The following is a 21,286-nucleotide window of genomic DNA, read 5'->3' as shown; positions in this document are numbered from 1 at the left end:
GCAACCAGGAACGAGCGGACTGTAAGTCTGGTTACTAATTTGTCCGAACGAGTCCTGTCACCAATTGAGAACCAGGTCCTAGAAAAAGGCCTAGGTTTTGTTCCTACAGCAAGACCCGACAAATTTAGACTTCATTGCGAACTTGCGGGATTTTTTCGTAAATTGAAATTAAAGGCATTTTTTGAAGGAATGACAGACCCTAATGAAGCAATCAGGAAAGGAGACACTGGGCTGAGACCCAACTCAACATTCACCCCTCCTCCTTATACGGTACCAGCAGCTATCATTGCCTTTGAACAGGCAGTGCTCAAGGATCTGGAGGCCAGCCAGAACCCCAAAATATTTGGTAATTTTACGACTGCGGAATACAAGGCACTAGAAGCTCTACAAAATGACAATTCAATAACCATAAAACCGGCCGACAAAGGCGGAGGAATTGTCATACAAAACACAAGTGACTATGAAAAAACCTGTGAAGATCTTCTAAATGACAATAGGAATTATACTCCATTGATGACAGATCCCTCTACTGACTTGACTAAAAGGATCACCGCTTTAGTCAAACAGGCTGAAGACAATGGACACCTCTCTAAAAATGAAGCTGAATTTCTGAATACCAACGATAACATCATCCCATACTTTTATACACTACCCAAATTACATAAAAACCGCTTACCACCACCAGGACGCCCAATAGTATTCAGTATTGGATCACTTCTGGAACCTCTTTCAAGGTTCTGTGACCAGTTCTTAAAGCCACTTGTACAGGCAACTCCATCTTATCTAAAAGATACAAAAAGTCTACTACGTCTCCTAGCAGATATCACATTCGAGGTCAATTCAGTCACGTTAGTGACCTTGGATGTTGAAAGCTTATATACAAGCATCCCCCAGGACGACACCATCAAAGTCCTGGGTAAGGCACTGGACTCAATTGAATGGGAATATCAAACACCGAAAAAATTCATTATTGATTGTGCAACAATAGCACTCAAAGAAAAATTTTTCTCTTTCAAGGATAAGTTGTTCCTCCAATGCTCAGGGACCTCGATGGGCAGTACTTTTGCCCCTAGTGTGGCTGGGCTGTACGTGGCGGATTTTGAAGCCCAGCACATTCTCCCCCCAACTGCGAAATTTGGCTCGTCAATGCTTTTATGGAAGCGTTACATTGACGATATTCCTCTATTATGGACAGGCAGTGAAAGTCACCTGGAAGCCTTTCTGATGTGGATCAACACCCTAGACCACAATCTGAGATTTACCAACACCACAAGTAAAACAGACATTGTCTTCCTGGATGTACTAATTACGATATCTGGCACATGTCTAACCACTAAAACTCATCATAAGCCAACAGCAAAGAACAATCTATTAGAATTCAGCAGCTTTCATCCGCGTCCCTTAAAGGAGAACCTTCCTTATGGGCAATACCTTAGGTTAAGGCGTAATTGTAGTACTATAACTGACTTCAAGGAACAAGCCTCCAGCCTAACTGAAAAACTAAAAGACAGGGGATATCCTCCCGCTATCCTTAGCAAGGGCTTTAAGAGAGCTAGAAATCAGCCGAGAGAAGTCTTGCTAGAAGAAAAAACCAACAACCAAGAACTGGTACCTCTCACTTGTGTGACAACATTCAATGGGCTGTCAAACTATATGAAGAAAACCATAAACAAACATTGGAGTATTATAAAATCAGCAAAAAAAGATTGGGAAAAACCTATGTTTTCTTTCAAAAAAGGCCGGAGCCTAAGAGATGCTCTAGTTCACACTCGTCCAAAACAGAAGACTGATCCTCAGACATCTTCAGTCATAACAGCATGGGGCCTTCCTCCCATCACAGGGCATTATCCGTGCTCAGACTGTAGCATATGCCACTTAACAGAGGTCTCGAAATCACTTTCATTGGAAGCAGGAAAAATTTGGACACAAATTGCACACACGAACTGCAATTCAAATAATGTGGTATACTTAATAACGTGTCCCTGTTCTTTACGCTACATCGGCATGACAACAAGAAAAGTGAAACAGCGCATTGGTGAGCACCGGAGCAACATCCGATGCAAGAAAGCAACAACAAAACTGAGCCGACATTATTTGGAACACAACCATACCCCCTATGATATGAAATGGACAATAATTGAAAAAATCACTGGTACCACAAACATCCCTAGCAGACTTTTTGAGAAAGAACAACGGTGGGTGTACCGTCTAGGTACTAACATCATTGGGCTCAATGATGATATCCCGTGGAATACAGTCCTAAACTGACACACCTACCTATACTTCACTAAACAGTCCCTACAAAGCTAAAATGAGAAATCCATTTTAAGTCAGTGCCTGTAAGATTTGTCTGATCAGTAGCGCACAATCCACATTATTGATACTAGAAATTAACATTCTGGTGTTAAGTATAACGAATGGATTTTGAGATCACCATCAGCATATGAATATGTATATCTAATCAGTGAATAAACGATGTTATTTCACTATCCGCTCCCCTGCGCTCCCTTGTGTGCTGCTATCTGCAGATTTCAATAAATAAGGAAGCATAGTTAAACCGATTCACACTCATGATTAAACTGAGTGTATTTCGAGCAGCTAAGAAACAATCGAATGTTTCATGTTGCCTTGTGTTTACATCCTCGAATTTAATGATTGGCCAATGGACTCAAGCCTCCATCTGGAGACATAACGTAATGTTCCACATAGAAACGAGCGCATTCAAGCCTCGTTTTCGTCCAACCCCGCCTACGGGGAAGAACACTCTGGCCTCGCTCGGGTGCAGCCACGCCCACCCGGAAGAGCGCCAACAACGTTACACAGCCTTTTAAAACGGACCCACCGGCCCCGCTCTCCATCGTCGGGGTCCGGTTGAGGAAGTACAAGGTGTACAAGTGGGCTGCGAGTGCTGAGTGCGTGAGTAATAATGCAATGGCGATCGGACAGAAACCACGCAATTAAACTAAGTCGAATGCGATTCCGAATATCTCTAGCCTATTTTCTTTATCCTTAGGATGTGCCAGGGACACTCCAACCCCCCTCCTGAGACCCATGGTGCAGATAGCGCCAAACTTTAAAGTGAGATTTGTAATTTTATATGAAACGTATGTTTGGGGGTCACTGACTCTTTGTCCATTGATCCCCTGAAACACTTACACTATGTGATTTGAACCCCTATTAAGCCACTCATGGCTTTTTTAAATCACCTTTGCCACTACACTTCCCAGAACTAGAGTTATCATCCCCAGAGGGTTTGCGGATGGTGTTTAATTCTAGTAGCTAGTTTGGGAACACATTTGCTGCCACTTATTTGGAGCACCTTGAACAGAAAAACGTTATGGCACAGCCCTACAAATAATTGTTTTGTTTGTCTTATGTGTCTGTTTTGTATTCTTGTTCCACAGGTGCCGATACAATCCACAACTAGGAGTGATTTTTTTGGAATGAGCATTTCGCTCTTCCATTTTTATGCACTTTAAACACCTTTTTTTTATTAATTTTTCACTTTCACGCCCCCAGGTTAGGGTGGATGGTTAGAGAGTCCATACCGCCGGGGTTTATCAGTGTCCTGACGAATGCCTAGGTAAATTAAAACCACCACTAAGGCTGAAACATGTTGACTAAGTTAAATCTGAATTAAACCATCCATTACCTTTGGCTTTATAATTCAGACACATAGAACCCTTTTACTTGTGTCCTAGGGATCATTAATAAACTTTTTTTAGATACCCTTTAGGCACTTTTAAGTTTAAATTAACCTCACAACACACCCTTCACACAAAACCAGCTCCGCAGTCTCCTGGCGTCGCAGCACACCGAAGAGGCATTAGGTCTCTTCGGTGGGGCCCGATGATGAAGCATGACACTGACCAGGTCGGTGTGTGAGGGCTTTCTTTTCAAACCCAAATAGGGTGCGAACTCCACGAGTCTATTGGCTCCATCTAAGTGGCTTGTAAGAGACCTTAACCTCTCTTTTTTTGTTTATTGACATATTATTGGGGATTAAGAGAGTGTTCTTGTACTTCCCTACCTCTCCCATTGTTATTCTGTACCTTAGCAGCGCACAGCTGTGAGAGTTTGCTTTTACTTCAGGCAAGATAACTCTTTTCGTATCATTGCCTGTTTTACCTTTATCTCTGCTTTGATCTCACCATGGCTAACCTAGGCTTAACATACTCGGAATCTGAAATAGAGGAACTAATGTCCGACCCTACTCTATTTGCAGACCCCCACATTTCCCAAGCCATAGCTAATACCACAGAATGGGAAAATCTCACAGAAAAAAAGCGCGAACATATTCGGACTATCTTACATGGTACTATCATGAAACAATATCTCATTGCAAACACAGCACCGAGGGGCCTACTAGTCACCAACGCCCCTCGCATCTTCCTCAATGATGCAACCTTTAGAAAAGATTGGGCCATGATCGCATGGCATTGCACGCGTGATTGGCTGGTCTTAATTATAAAAACAGCATTCAGATTATCTGAGGCATTGTTGATTGAAATTAGAGAGACTGAATCTACCTTTAAAGCCACAATAACTGGCTACAAGAAAAGGCTGGATGAAATAAATAAAGAAATGAATGAGTATAAGGACAATCTAATGCAATCAAAAGCTACAAAATTCCAAAAGGATCTAAAAAAATTTGCTTTTGAAACAGTATATCCTTACTCTGCAGCAACTTTCGTCCCCCCAGCCAGAAATACAAGCAAATCAGACCAATCAGATGACAACTCCTCCGACACCAGCGGTTCAAGCAGTGACTCCTCACAGAAAACAAGAAGAAGAGGGAACCGTGGGAATAGGAATAACAGAGGGAGACCAGGCAACCCAAATTACCATCAACATTGGCAACCACCACAAATGGAGATGGGTCCAGCTCCCTATCCTTACCAACAACCCCAATATCCCTTCATGGGTTGGAACCCAGCTTTTATGCCCCCAATCCATTTCCAAAACCAATACAGACCGCCTTTTTTAGAGAGCGGCCGGAGAGGAAGGGGCAGGAGGAGAGGCAACAACAACAGAGTCTCCTGGACAGAGGACGACTCGGTGTCGAACCACACCCGCAGCAGCGCTCAGCAACCAGGAACGAGCGGACTGTAAGTCTGGTTACTAATTTGTCCGAACGAGTCCTGTCACCAATTGAGAACCAGGTCCTAGAAAAAGGCCTAGGTTTTGTTCCTACAGCAAGACCCGACAAATTTAGACTTCATTGCGAACTTGCGGGATTTTTTCGTAAATTGAAATTAAAGGCATTTTTTGAAGGAAAGACAGACCCTAATGAAGCAATCAGGAAAGGAGACACTGGGCTGAGACCCAACTCAACATTCACCCCTCCTCCTTATACGGTACCAGCAGCTATCATTGCCTTTGAACAGGCAGTGTTCAAGGATCTGGAGGCCAGCCAGAACCCCAAAATATTTGGTAATTTTACGACTGCGGAATACAAGGCACTAGAAGCTCTACAAAAGGAATTGTCATACAAAACACAAGTGACTATGAAAAAACCTGTGAAGATCTTCTAAATGACAATAGGAATTATACTCCATTGATGACTGATCCCTCTACTGACTTGACTAAAAGGATCACCGCTTTAGTCAAACAGGCTGAAGACAATGGACACCTCTCTAAAAATGAAGCTGAATTTCTGAATACCAACGATAACATCATCCCATACTTTTATACACTACCCAAATTACATAAAAACCGCTTACCACCACCAGGTCGCCCAATAGTATCTGGTATTGGATCACTTCTGGAACCTCTTTCAAGGTTCTGTGACCAGTTCTTAAAGCCACTTGTACAGGCAACTCCATCTTATCTAAAAGATACAAAAAGTCTACTACGTCTCCTAGCAGATATCACATTCGAGGTCAATTCAGTCACGTTAGTGACCTTGGATGTTGAAAGCTTATATACAAGCATCCCCCAGGACGACACCATCAAAGTCCTGGGTAAGGCACTGGACTCAATCGAATGGGAATATCAAACACCGAAAAAATTCATTATTGATTGTGCAACAATAGCACTCAAAGAAAAATGTTTCTCTTTCAAGGATAAGTTGTTCCTCCAATGCTCAGGGACCTCGATGGGCAGTACTTTTGCCCCTAGTGTGGCAGGGCTGTACGTGGCGGATTTTGAAGCCCAGCACATTCTCCCCCCAACTGCGAAATTTGGCTCGTCAATGCTTTTATGGAAGCGTTACATTGACGATATTCTGCTATTATGGACAGGCAGTGAAAGTCACCTGGAAGCCTTTCTGATGTGGATCAACACCCTAGACCACAATCTGAGATTTACCAACACCACAAGTAAAACAGACATTGTCTTCCTGGATGTACTAATTACGATATCTGGCACATGTCTAACCACTAAAACTCATCATAAGCCAACAGCAAAGAACAATCTATTAGAATTCAGCAGCTTTCATCCGCGTCCCTTAAAGGAGAACCTTCCTTATGGGCAATACCTTAGGTTAAGGCGTAATTGTAGTACTATAACTGACTTCAAGGAACAAGCCTCCAGCCTAACTGAAAAACTAAAAGACAGGGGATATCCTCCCGCTATCCTTAGCAAGGGCTTTAAGAGAGCTAGAAATCAGCCGAGAGAAGTCTTGCTAGAAGAAAAAACCAACAACCAAGAACTGGTACCTCTCACTTGTGTGACAACATTCAATGGGCTGTCAAACTATATGAAGAAAACCATAAACAAACATTGGAGTATTATAAAATCAGCAAAAAAAGATTGGGAAAAACCTATGTTTTCTTTCAAAAAAGGCCGGAGCCTAAGAGATGCTCTAGTTCACACTCGTCCAAAACAGAAGACTGATCCTCAGACATCTTCAGTCATAACAGCATGGGGCCTTCCTCCCATCACAGGGCATTATCCATGCTCAGACTGTAGCATATGCCACTCAACAGAGGCCTCGAAATCACTTTCATTGGAAGCAGGAAAAATTTGGACACAAATTGCACACACGAACTGCAATTCAAATAATGTGGTATACTTAATAACGTGTCCCTGTTCTTTACGCTACATCGGCATGACAACAAGAAAAGTGAAACAGCGCATTGGTGAGCACCGGAGCAACATCCGATGCAAGAAAGCAACAACAAAACTGAGCCGACATTATTTGGAACACAACCATACCCCCAATGATATGAAATGGACAATAATTGAAAAAATCACTGGTACCACAAACATCCCTAGCAGACTTTTTGAGAAAGAACAACGGTGGGTGTACCGTCTAGGTACTAACATCATTGGGCTCAATGATGATATCCCGTGGAATACAGTCCTAAACTGACACACCTACCTATACTTCACTAAACAGTCCCTACAAAGCTAAAATGAGAAATCCATTTTAAGTCAGTGCCTGTAAGATTTGTCTGATCAGTAGCGCACAATCCACATTATTGATACTAGAAATTAACATTCTGGTGTTAAGTATAACGAATGGATTTTGAGATCACCATCAGCATATGAATATGTATATCTAATCAGTGAATAAACGATGTTATTTCACTATCCGCTCCCCTGCGCTCCCTTGTGTGCTGCTATCTGCAGATTTCAATAAATAAGGAAGCATAGTTAAACCGATTCACACTCATGATTAAATTGAGTGTATTTCGAGCAGCTAAGAAACAATCGAATGTTTCATGTTGCCTTGTGTTTACATCCTCGAATTTAATGATTGGCCAATGGACTCAAGCCTCCATCTGGAGACATAACGTAATGTTCCACATAGAAACGAGCGCATTCAAGCCTCGTTTTCGTCCAACCCCGCCTACGGGGAAGAAGACTCTGGCCTCGCTCGGGTGCAGCCACGCCCACCCGGAAGAGCGCCAACAACGTTACACAGCCTTTTAAAACAGACCCACCGGCCCCGCTCTCCATCGTCGGGGTCCGGTTGAGGAAGTACAAGGTGTACAAGTGGGCTGCGAGTGCTGAGGGCGTGAGTAATACTGCAATGGCGATCGGACAGAAACCACGCAATTAAGCTAAGTCGAATGCGATTCCGAATATCTCTAGCCTATTTTCTTTATCCTTAGGATGTGCCAGGGACACTCCAACCCCCCTCCTGAGACCCATGGTGCAGATAGCGCCAAACTTTAAAGTGAGATTTGTAATTTTATATGAAACGTATGTTTGGGGGTCACTGACTCTTTGTCCATTGATCCCCTGAAACACTTACACTATGTGATTTTAACCCCTATTAAGCCACTCATGGCTTTTTTAAATCACCTTTGCCACTACACTTCCCAGAACTAGAGTTATCATCCCCAGAGGGTTTGCGGATGGTGTTTAATTCTAGTAGCTAGTTTGGGAACACATTTGCTGCCACTTATTTGGAGCACCTTGAACAGAAAAACGTTATGGCACAGCCCTACAAATAATTGTTTTGTTTGTCTTATGTGTCTGTTTTGTATTCTTGTTCCACAGGTGCCGATACACTCCACAACTAGGAGTGATTTTTTCGGAATGAGCATTTCGCTCTTCCATTTTTATGCACTTTAAACACCTTTTTTTATTAATTTTTCACTTTCATGCCCCCAGGTTAGGGTGGACGATTAGAGAGTCCATACCGCCGGGGTTTATCAGTGTCCTGACGAATGCCTAGGTAAATTAAAACCACCACTAAGGCTGAAACATGTTGACTAAGTTAAATCTGAATTAAACCATCCATTACCTTTGGCTTTATAATTCAGACACATAGAACCCTTTTACTTGTGTCCTAGGGATCATTAATAAACTTTTTTAGATACCCTTTAGACACTTTTAAGTTTAAATTAACCTCACAACACACCCTTCACACAAAACCAGCTCCGCAGTCTCCTGGCGTTGCAGCACACCGAAGAGGCATTAGGTCTCTTCGGTGGGGCCCGATGATGAAGCATGACACTGACCAGGTCGGTGTGTGAGGGCTTTCTTTTCAAACCCAAATAGGGTGCGAACTCCACGAGTCTTTTGGCTCCATCTAAGTGGCTTGTAAGAGACCTTAATCCCTAATAGCAGCACTGGCTGAGGTTCTTCCCGTTTTGCCCTCCAGTGACACTAATGAGACTAGTCCTGCAAGTCTAAAGCAGTGCAGCAGGACTAGCAGTGTCACAGTTGAATGGGGTGTAACATTACAAAAAGGCATACAGACTAGCACAAGCCCTGAGGCAGGACACAACACATTAATGTCTATGAACCATCGGAAAAATAATTCACTTTAAGAATCACTCAATAGATTCCACACAGTGAGGGCACAAGTTTTCAGAAAACAGAAGGTCCTGCCTCGGTAGTGTCTCGGAAATTTACAGCACACTGGGAAGGATTTTGCCAAATAAATAATGAGGAGAGTACATTTAGATGTGGTGTAGGATGTACCATAAAAACCACTGGCTGTGCCTGGTCGTGGCACCAAAGGGGGCGGTCCAGTCCAGCCTCCAACGGGTTCCAATGGATGTGGGCGGGCACCCTTGGCCCAGACCTTGAACGGGTGCATCCCACACTGTGGGATAGCCAGGGCCTGCCTTTTTAGCATGTTGCCAAATAGGCAGCCTGCTGCCTCACAAACTGTGCCACACCTACAGGTGCTTGGGGTTTTGGTGCTGAGAGCAGCCGCGGTGCGTCCATTGGGGCGTAAGGGCGTAGCCCCACTAAGCCCTGGACGCACCGTGGAATCTTAAGTTACACAGCTAATAATAAATATAATTACACTTAGTTCAGTATAATTCTTCAGCAGCCCGGGACTCGGGAGTGACACGGATCATGTGACATCAGGGGAGGGGGGGGGCGGGTCTGCTGGTCTGCTGCAGCTGCTTGAGTGACAGTCTGCAGCAGGCCAGCACTGTGCGCATTATTCTACCGGGCTGAGCCTTGCCCGCGCATGCGCTGAGGCCAGCAAGCCAGCCAAGCATAGAGAAGGGGCCGGGGGTGCGGCTTCAGCCGGGCCGGGTTTTCTAAGGCTGCCCAGGGCGAGCACACAGTGTGCCCCCCTAGCCAATCCTGGTGCTGCATGCAGCGCCAGGATTGGCTGGTCCACCACGCAACATCCATTATTGGATGCCGCGCGTGGGTGGGCGGGGGCAGAGTGGCGCGACCCCGGGCAGGAGGAGCTGGAAGCAAGCAGACCCCGGCGAGAGCCAGATACCCCTGTCTGGGAGTATTTTCTAACATCCCATCCCACCCGAGCCCGAGGTGGCACTGGAAAAGTTATACATCCCGGTATCTTCTCTCAAGAGCCCTCGGGACTCGAGCTGGCGTTGGAACAGCAGCCCTGCCTGCCCCTGGTACACAGGGCTGAGAATGTCACTGGCGCACCCGGTCTGAAGAGCCGCCGGTGCCAGAGGCTGAGACAAACACCGGAGGGCCAGCTCAGAACAGCACACGGTGCCAGGGGCTGAGACTGGCACCGCAACTCCCGAAGCGAAGCACCAAAGTGCAGGAAAATACAACTGGCATAATGGCATTGAAACACTATCAGTTGAAAACCGCAAAACACAGGGGCTGAGACTGGCTGGCAGCATTGTTTCTGAAGAATCGAAGGTACCAGGCGCTGCGATACCAGATGTGAACCACTGCATGTGCCAGAGGATAAGAAGAGGCTATTTTTCAAGGACGCCCTGCATAGCTCCCAAGTTTCTCCAAAGGCCAGTGTGATCAGCCACAGCCTGGTTGTCTACCTCAGACGGGGGGGGTGGACCTTATCCTGGCATCAGGGCTCGCTATGGAAGCGCGATTCCGTGCTGATTCAGAGACTGGTGCTCACCTCTAAGCATACATTCTGCCCGGCCTGCACCTAGGCACTATGGGGTTTACCTGGCGGTCTCTGATTGCCCCGGTGAGCAAAGCCCATTTCTTCCAGACCTTCCTGACCTGCACAGCCTTTAGCCTGGTGGCGAGTGTCAATGGCTACTCTGGCCCGTATGGCGTTTGGTGCATGTTCACCTGGTGCTTCTGCTGCATTGTGTCTGTGCTGATTGTGGTGCTGGAGATGACCGAGGTAGGCCCTCGTCTTCCGCAGTCCTGGGAGGACTTCACTTCGACCTTCGCCATGCTATTGTGTACCTCCAGTAAGTGCTGGCAAGTGACCGTGTTTACAGTTTGACGGTCTTTTGCGCTCTTGTTTCATATGTACATGGGTGAGCGCAGGGGGGAACTGCGGTGATGTGAGTTGGGGGAGCTTTACTGCCACAGCAGCTTCTCCCAAAATTGAATTTGTGGCCCATTTAAGCTCCGGTAATTATTTCATCGCACCAGGTCCTCGTCCATATTGGTTAGTAGAATTGTATTTTTCTGTCCATGGGTGATTATTCCGTAGGTTAAAATCGACCTGTGCTGTCGGACAGAGAAACTTTTGCAGAGAGGTAATTAAGTCTGAGAAAAAACGAAACTGGACTCTAGTTTCGTTTTATCTCAGACTTAATTACCTCTCTGCAAAAGTGTCTCTGTCCGACAGCGCAGGCCGATTTCAACCTACGGAATAATCACCCATGGACAGAAAAATACAATTCTACTAATCAATATGGACGAGGACCGGGTGTGATGAAATAATTACCGGAGCTTAAATAGAGTTTTGTTATCTGAGAGAGGAGAGATGCTGGCAGTGCTGGGACGTGTGTTTAATGTAACTATGGCACGGTGGGTCTGCGGACTGGGTCAGCGGGTCAGGTGTAGGGGCGGGCAAGCATTAGTCAGGCTGTGAGTGTCGTGGAGGTGGCGCGAGTATCCTTGCGCACCAGTTCTCTAAACTGAATGAGCATGGCCAATGTCCCAGGCCACTGCTATATGTCATTTAAGGAAATGACGGGCTTCCTCATAATGTAAGGCACCACTCTCGACTTTCCCCCAATGGATGAGCACCTTGTGCTTTTGTGAGACAGCTTGAGCTTTGGGTGGCTCTTCAATGTAATGTGAGGGTCCATTTGTTTAGCAGTAGGGTCCTGGGAAATCTTGCACGTCTGGTCAATCTGTCCTGCCCCCATATTCCACCTTATCCTGCTTCCATTTCCTCCATATTCTTTACAAGTGCATCCTTGGTCATTCTCAACCTACTACCTTTCTTTATTAATACATGTCCCTCTGCCTACTCTGAATCTTTGTTCAAAATCTAACTTTCTTCTTCCTGTACCTCACCCTCTCTGTGCACATCCTCCGACCTCCTTGTTCTCTCTTCTTGCTGCTAGGATTTGAAGCTCTTTTTCCTTTTTGTTCCAGCTGCCCAGCTGCCCTCTCACAGTACTAGTTTTACTACTGTGTATTTTTAGCACCGATTCTTTACTGATTCGTAATTAGCAGCTTGTTTCGTGTTAAATGATTGCCAAGCCCACATCAGAGACCGTGAACAGAGGGTCTGTGTTAAAGGGGGGGTGAAAGGGCCTCCTTGAAATATAAGTTATTAGAAGAGAATGTAAGTTGCAGAGGGATGCATGAGAGGTGAGGATGAGGGGAGGGTCACGTGGGAGGATGCACATGTGTGGTGCCCCGACCCTACACACTTCAAAGCCAGGTATACAATCACTGCTCTTTTCCTCCCAAGATTAGCTTCCCTCACTCATCTGACAGGTCCCCGAGCTCTCCTAGAGTCACTATGCTGAATAGCCTTTTCTTTTTCTATGTAATCTGGCACAGCTGACTTTAAACCGCAGGTGTGATTTAATCTTTCCAGGTTGTTACTTTCTAGACCACAGACCTTCAGTTTGTTGAAGTTGACTAATTCAGGAGCTTAGATTTTTAGGTAGCTGTGCCAGGGCATCTTATCATTTGCGCAATTTCAGACCTTGGGTGCATGGGAGGTGAGACAGTGGCTTGGGCGGAAAGACTGCAACAATCTCTCATTGGGAGTATTCCATTTTCCTACAAGCCGCACACCACACGAGCCCCACCACCAGTGCACTTGAATCGACTTAATTTGTGACCAGATTTGACCTATGCCCATCTTCTCTAAGCCTTAGTGGGTTTCTCAAGGTGGCATGGCATACTTTTGGCTCAATTCGTCTCACGGTGGCTAGAGCTCCATGGCATATTGCTTTATTTATAAGGGGGTGAAGGTCTGTAGTTATAACTGGTAACAAAAGGGACTCCTGCTACCCGTAGGAGCAAACTTTGCACCGCCTCCTGCAAGTAGGTTGTCAAACTGAGTCATGTTTGTTGAGTCTAATAGTAGTAGCGTATGTCTGACCTATGGTTATACTTGTATTATGGGAGAGGGGGTTAGAGGTGGGGATGAAGCAACCCAGGTACCCTTCTCTATCCAGAAGACTTTTAAGTATCCATCTTGTGCGTTTCAATCCCCACTAAATGGTCCTCAGTTCAGGATTTTCAGATTCGGACATGTAACTGCTTCGTGTGCTGATTTGAACGTGTGGTGTGGTTGGTTGTGTGTGATGCTTACTGACTCTGGATGTCACTACTATTGCACTCTGAAAGCGATGATTTTCACTATTGCCTCACCTACCACCATAAACACCATTGTTGTTGAATTGTGCCTTTTGCCATTCGTTATATTAGTCCTTTATTTCTTTTTACTGCTGTCATACACAAGTCGTCAGCGTTTGGATGATCGTTTTAAATAAATAAGCGATGAGCTCTCTCTGGTTGGATGTTGCTTCTGGGTCATGGGCCAAGTGTGGAACATCTGCCTCCTTTTGCGGCAACAAAAGACATTTATTTAGCTTCTTGGCCTTTGTTATGAATTCTTTGTCTCCTGAGTCTTTGCCAGACCCTCTGTTATTGGTATTCAACTGAACTCACTGTGTGGTATCGTAACTGGGGTATTTGTCATGAAGGTTGTTCGGATCTTCAGAAAACGGCTTTTGTAGTCTGTGCTGGCACCCTGTACTGGTAAAATAGCTACAGCATTCATGTGTTCACCAGGCCCGGTGTGTGACCCCCCCACAGCCTCCCGGTGCCAGTCGTCCCTGGAGGGGCTGCGAGAGGAGCAGCAGGAGCCGCCGGCAGAAGTTGTGATGAACGCTTGTTAGGGTAACTCCTCTGTGTGTTTGAGAAACCTACCCTGCAGATACTTGTATTGTACCTGCTCTTTATGTTAGGGAAGTTTGGACCGTGGCTCTTCTTTGTACTGCACCTGCTTTTGAGGGAATCTGGTTCTATGAATACCTGCACCTGTGTGTGAGAGACGCTTTCTCAGCAGACAGCTGAATTGTATCTACTGTGAGCGTTATGGCACCTTTTACTGTTATTTTCAGTATTATAAACAGTCTGATAACTGGAATCATGCCAGGCATCCCGGCCCGGCTCTGTGTGTGGGAAGCTTGCAGTGCAGATCTGTATTGTGGAAACAAATATTTAGTGTGTGTGTGTGTGTGTACGTGTGTGTGAGGAAAGCTTACGAATGCACCTAATTTTTGTGTTAGGGCAGCTTGCGCTACTGGTCCCTTAGCTGTTCCTGCTCTGTGTGTGTGTGAGTGTGTGTGAGAAGCCCGAAGTGCAAGCTTCTCGCCTTCTGTGTGTGCTACAGGGAGCTTGCACTGTGGATGAGTGTATATGACCTACTCTTGCTATGAGGAAAGTGGCAATGGTATACAAAGTGTATACAGTGGTATACATAATATGATATCTTGAAGCAGGTCTTTTTTGTGGCTGATTCACCTAAGGACAAGAATCTGTGTCCTGTATCTGTGTTGAGAGAAACATGTTTGCGTGGTGTGGACGCATCCCCCTGATCATCCATCATGATTAGGGCTCCTGGTTTTATGGTATTTATTTTATTAACATTTCCGTCTGTATTTATCCATATTTATTTTTTGCCTATATAACTGGTATATATTTCAATGTTTATTTTGTACTTTGAGAATAAATGGAGCCGTAAAATTGGATATTTCTGTGTTTATTTAACTCTTGAACATGCATACATGGATGCCTGTCACAATTTAGCAAATTAAGCAGCCATGTATAACTAAACACTACACTCATAAGTACATATTAGTGTTATACTACAAAAATATGTTAACATATGCCTTTTTAAGGAAATCTCATCCTGTTTTTTAATTCCCCATGATTTATGTATGTTTAGTGCTAGGAGGTCCAAGTCTGTGCCAGAAAATAATGTGAATATGTACGTAAATATTTGAAAGTTCCATCACTGACAGTTTAAGATAGGTTGCATTGTCGGAAAGTTTGAAGTGATGCCATCAATTACAGCCAAAACAGGCATAAACGAAATTTGACCAGTTGAGCACATTTACATTTGTTTTAGGCAACCAGACTTGTTTAGCTGTCTGCCCCTCCCTCGGGCTAGTTGCAAGACTAAAATATACCCAAATTGCCACGCATAGTGATTGTGTCTGCCCAGTCCCTGTGAATTGTACACCTTCTTAGGTATTTTGTGAAAGTGTTTTATTTTTTTAATAGCGCATGCTACCTATATTGAGTCTTTTTGAAGCTGCCTACATATTTCAATACAACTCGAACATGGCGGTAGTAGATAGTGAGACCTTTTCTTTTGGACCTGGGACATTAGGTGGTTACTGGGCACTATATGTGGTGGGCACTGCTAAGGACGGCAGGACGGCACTGTTCAGGACGGCATTTGTTTTAGCACTTTGTGAAAGCTGATAATCTAAATAATTGCGACTGACATGCCTTTATTTAATTGCCTCAAGCTGTGCATGGTGCGAGCGTGAGCCACACTGTTAAAACATGGTATTTCAAGCTGGTATTTATTTAAAGTCTTATAGTCTGAATTCAGCAGCTGAGCATAATAGGACGGAATGTATGAAGCTCTGTGGTTATACTGAATAAGCAGCTACCTATGTTATGCCATCTATTAATGCAATAACTGCACTTTCACAATTGCTTTATTAACCTTCCTGCTTTCTCAAATTTGCTTGAAAATGCACGCTTTTTCTTCTTTTTTCTCAAAATTTTCTTGGGGGGGGGGGGTAATCGCCCCAAACCCCCCTTTTGGGGTTCGGGTTCGCTCGCTGCGCTCGCTCGCTACGCTGCTGGTACTCTCCAATTAAATTTATTACATGTTTTGAGAGAAGTGCTGATACTCTCCCTTTCAAAATAAAAAAAGTGCTGGTACTCAGTACCGGACAGTACCGGCCCATTCAAAGCACTGCTTTAAGGAGCTCTGTCTCCCCATTCAAACAATGCCCGAGCTGCGTGAGAGCCGGGGCGTGCTTTTAGCATGTTGCCAAATGGGTGTCCCGCCCCGTTCATTAACTGTGCTGCGCCTCCAGTTGTTTGGGATACTGGTGCTGAGCGTCCCGTTTCCAGGTACGAAAGTACTTTAAGGAGTTATGCCCCCCACTCCTACTTCAAACAATGCCTCCCCACTACTAGTTATACATGTGAATTATAGGTATCCAGAGGAAGGTTGTGAATTATAGGTATCCAGAGGAAGGTTTGCAGAATAATAGAAGTAAAACCAGCAGCACAAAAACCTTCAGGGAAATGGATGACAAGGAGACAGATGACAGAGCCTTAGAAGAATCCAAGGAAAATACAAGGAGAAAAATAGGGCTAAAAATAGAGACTCAGAGGCATAGAACCTGATCAACATTACTACAGCTGTGTTGTGACGCAGTGAAAAGGAGTGAAGGTTGTCCTTAAATAGTATACAGTCAGTAAAAGGAAATGACATATTTGATCACATGGACACAGATTAAGAATGCTTCTCTGTCTTGGAACTATCAGGAGGAACATAGAAAGCCTGGGCAGGATTTCATTATTTAAAATGTTTTACAGGCCTTTAGACAAATTATGTAGTGGTCCTCCAGGAAGGTCATAAAGTTGCTCGAGATTCTTGGCCCTGTCCCCTTCCACCACTCAGCCGACTAGCCGAGTAGAGCTCCAAGATGGTTCAAGCAGGAACAGAGTCGGATTGGGAAGGTGGGCAGTCGTGCATTGGCCGGTGCTTCAGGGGAACATGTGGGCCATTTTTTTGGGACCTCTGTACACCGGCCCGAGAGACTTATTGTCTTCCCCCGTTTCCGCCAGGCCTATGTAATGTGGCATCAGCATCACAGGGTCTTTCCTGACCTGCTGTAATTTGAGACTGGAGGCTTTTTGTTGCTCTAGCATTTAGGTAATTCTCGCCTCGGCCCCCTGCCTTGTGGTGCCTACCTGGCCAGAAGCAGTGTCACACCCTGCAGGGCCATGTTCTTCAGGTTATGGGGAGGGTGTGAATACGCAGGGTCCTCCATGGGGGCCGAGGGAGGAGGGGATTTTTATGGTCGTAGTGCCATTCTCAACTCAGGCTGTGGTGGGCTGGGGGGGGGTAAGAGAAGTGGCCAGGTATTGTCACCACAGCCCCAGAGTGCCGGGCTTAAATAATTGGATATGGCATTAAGGTCAGTCCTGAAGCGCTGCACAAAACGTGTGCCTACAAAAGTACAGAATGCACTGAGTGGAACAATGTCAGTGCTGTAAATCAGCATTTACAACAAGACTTAAAATAAATAAACAGTACAGTACATGAAGGTGTCAGCGAGGCCTAAAGTAAGTGCACTCATGTGGTAAAACCTGATGGGCCCATGATTGGGGGTAACTGAGTAAATCTGAATTAAGCAGAGTATTATATCATGAATCGAACTTCACCTGTAAACCATGAGAAAAAAGACAAGCTTCCTAGATCTAATGATCGGAGGCTCCTATGCTGTCAGACAGGAGAGATGTCATACAGCCATAGAAAGGGGTTCCTGATCCCGTGTCCTTCTAGAAGCTTTAACATATGTAATTTGGCAAACATTTCTAAAAAAAAGTAGTCTAATGTGACTAACCAGATGGTGATCCATGAAAGGGACGATCTGGGAATGTGAGCCACGTTTTGGTGAGTGCCTGGGCTGAATTGTGATTCCAATCCGACCCTGAGCAGAAAGCCATCTGAGGGAGATTCAAACAAGGAACCAGCAGCAGAACAGGCCTTCTCCTACCTTACTGCAGGCACGTCTTAGCCTCAGATAAAAAAAAATGACAATAACCCTGCTCCTGCGGAGCCCGCCGGACCTGAGGTCTTTTCGAAGGAGATGCTCGCCTACAAAGCCACCCTTGGTGAACAAACGGAGGTGTGACAATCATTTAATTTACAACAGCTTTTTTTAAATGCACAACATTAAACATTTGCCAAAGACTAAACGTGTTTAACAAAGGTGCCTAAATGGCCACAAGTTTCCTATTGTTTAAATAAACTGTGCAGTATTTTCAAGTAAATGTGAAACAGATTAGTTACAATTATTGTTTTTGGGTTGTTGGTAGGTTTGAGTGGTACATGGATGCTTGAAGGGTTTGCCCAATTTTGGCAAACCCATAATGTTTTGTAATTTTAAGAACACCTTTTTAATAACATCTGGATACATTCTGGATGTGGTGAGGGGTGGACATAAGGTTAAGAGGGGTCCCCTATTTTTATTTAAATGGAGTTCTGAAATAGCTTGTGAAATTCCTGCAACAATGAAGGTACAATGGGGCAGATTTATGTTACAATGGGGCAGATTTATGTTAACTGGCGCATCCCGAGGGATGCGCCAGTTAACGTGCGCCACAGCTGCGGCACCCATGGTGCGCCGCATTTATAATGCGGCGCACCATGGTGCAAAAACGTGCCGGAAATGTGGCGCATTGCTGGAGTTGCGTCGCAAGCACGACGCAGCTCCAGCAAGGCTCGGGGGTGCCCCATCTACACAATGCTGCATCAAGACCTACGCCTGCTTCAAGCAGGCGTAGGGTTTTGACGCAGCATTGGCCAGAAAGTGACTGAGTGAAATCTCATAGATTTCACTCAGCCACTTTCAGGAGTCGTTCCTGCGCAGGAACGCCCCCCCTGCGCAGGAACGCCTCCTTATGGCACAGGGCTTTACAACGTGACGCATCTCCTAGATGCGTCACGTTGGAAATAGGGCGCATTGTTTGCGCCGCAGTTGCGTCAAATAAAGTGAAGCAATTGCGGCGCAAGGGTATCATAAATCTGCCCCAATATTTCTTAAAAGACATATTTCCTTATAATAAACACACATTTTCAAATTTTTTGTTTTAGCATTTATCATTCAAATTAACTGCCTTTCTGCAAGTTTATTTTGAATATTTCACCTTGATCCAATTACATTCACACAGCATTCATTAGGCACTATGATATTGCATTAGCTTGATTTAGGAACGCTCACCTGCTGGGCAAGGAAGGCACTCTGCATCCTGACTCCGGCCTATAGCGGAGTTGTATGTTCCTGGTGGACAGGGTGACCGGATCCCCCCTCCAGACTCAGGACAGTAGAAGCCAGCTGGACATGGTAGGATTGCTCCTTCCAGACAATAATACCCAGTTGGACATTGGAGACATCGTGCCTGACCTGTCAGATTCATGAGTAAAGAGAGACTATGTTGAAGACAATAACATAGTTGCTTCACCTAAAAATGTATGTATTTGCTTATAGAGCATTTAAAACACATTGTAACCACTGGTGTAACACAAAATGATGCGGCCCACGTGCAGAATGTGATTAGGGGTCGCTGAATCTAGCACATTTCAGATACTCATAGGCCCTGGGTTGATTGGGTCCACAGAAATGTTGGCAGCCCCATTGTGACGAAGGGGGCTGCGTTTTACCACTGATTGTAGCCCGTTTCATGTGCAGTACCTCAAGCCACAGTGCTTCACTTATTTTCTCACTATTTTTATGTCAAGTCCACTGACATGTCAGGGAGTGTTGGTAGGGTGGGTGAGGTGTGTGTGTGTCTGTATTTCTCTAAATTCCTTGTTGCAATCAAGCTGAAGTCTCCTTCAATAACAAAATGCATAACTGCTCAATTTTAATTATTTGTTACATTTGAGTTGTGACATCATAATGCCACCTACCAGTAGTCACGGTGAAAGACAGGTCAAGGAGCATAATTACAGCTGCGCTGTATAAAACAAAGAGGTGAACTGACTGTTCTTTCTTTTGATCCGTTTTTCTAAATAAATAATAATCAGCAAAAAGCTGGAATTTGAGACATCATGTTTATATTTTCCACACTACAGGTCATTAGGCAAAAGAAAGAATCTGTCTGCATGTTGGGTCCCACAGGGTTCCTTATTGAGCCCTACCTTCTTCACTCTTTACATGACCCCCTTGGCTAATCTTATTAAATCTTTTTGCTTTGCAGTGGTGTCCTAAGAAGACGACACCCAGATAGTGGTGTCAGTGGCCAGCAAACCAGATGACCACTTCTAGATTCCACGATTGAATGCTCCAGATTGGGAACTGGATGGGGCCCAAGCACCTTAAACAACATTTCTTATTGTACACCCCAGTCGATCACTTAGATCGTCGTTAGCACGAAATTTAGCAGTAGCTACATTTAAAAGATCTAACAGGGGGCAAGAGCTTCATCACCTGTACTGGGAATCTGATTCCCTCAGATCATAAGAAAACATCTGAACTCTTTTCTTACCAGAGAGCTCTTAAAACATGGCTTTTCAACAGTTAAAACCCTGTTCCTTTCTTATCTCTTAGTTGTCTGCTTATGCTGTGATCAGTTTACCTCAGGTATGGCGCCTAGACACCCCAGGGTAGTAGAGCGCTCTATAAATTTCATTTTATTATACTTTTTTGAGCAACTGCATTTTTAAGGTCTCTCCTACCAGATAGTTCAAGCTGTCTGGGTGTGAAATAACTATTGTGGGCGTACCAAGAACTTACAGTGGTGCTCACAACCCACCGATTGCTTACTATTGGTTGGTTTTATTGTCACTATGCTTCCTATTTGATGGCTTTCCTTGTTACATCTTGTCAACCCCATATTGTATTTGTCCCTCCCCTAGTGCATAGCCTCGTTATGACCCTTTGCTTGGCAGACATGTATCATTCCACTGCTCACTTTTACTAAAAAAAAAGATATATTTTTGGTTAATCACCCCATGAGTGTACATGTATTTTCCAAATCTTTCCCTTATGTGATTTACAGTCTTCCCCGATGCTCTTTGTAGAACTCCCCATTATGTGCTTCTCCCTTGCAAAAAAATCACACACTTCTTGTTCCTTTCTCACTCAGGTGCTTGACCTCTTGACACCGCCACAAACACTCCATAGGATCTCTATTGCTCTCTCCACTGTGTACTAACACCCCCCCCAAACAACCCTCCAAACAGCAATAGCAAAGTCAATAGCTGCAAAAGGCGCAACCCACTGGCTTTACCAATGCTTGTTTTAATCCTAATTATAGTAAACTAATTCAAATATGTTTTGTAGCAAATTACTAACTGCTTTTGGTGGGTTACATTTTGTACTACATATTCTAATTTTATGTTATCTCTTACATGTGAAAGAGCAATACACCAAGGATTTAA

At 44.6% G+C, this 21,286-nt stretch overlaps 1 protein-coding gene across 1 annotated transcript in view; it reads right to left on the bottom strand.

Annotated features, from left to right (window-relative positions):
- LOC147732424 (uncharacterized) overlaps positions 1–21,286 on the bottom strand; it is a 2,559,122-nt gene that overhangs the window by 1,768,749 nt on the left and 769,087 nt on the right. Inside the window, exon 33 of the mRNA XM_086954262.1 lies at positions 19,125–19,307. Coding sequence (XP_086810388.1) covers positions 19,125–19,307 — 183 coding nt within the window. The remainder of the gene's footprint in view (positions 1–19,124; positions 19,308–21,286) is intronic.

Source organism: Lissotriton vulgaris, chromosome 2_1 (genome assembly GCF_964263255.1).
Source record: "Lissotriton vulgaris chromosome 2_1, aLisVul1.2, whole genome shotgun sequence".
Classification (NCBI taxonomy): Eukaryota; Metazoa; Chordata; class Amphibia; order Caudata; family Salamandridae; genus Lissotriton; species Lissotriton vulgaris.
The sequence above is the reverse complement of the archived record's forward strand: the minus strand, read 5'-3'. Positions and strand labels throughout refer to the sequence as shown.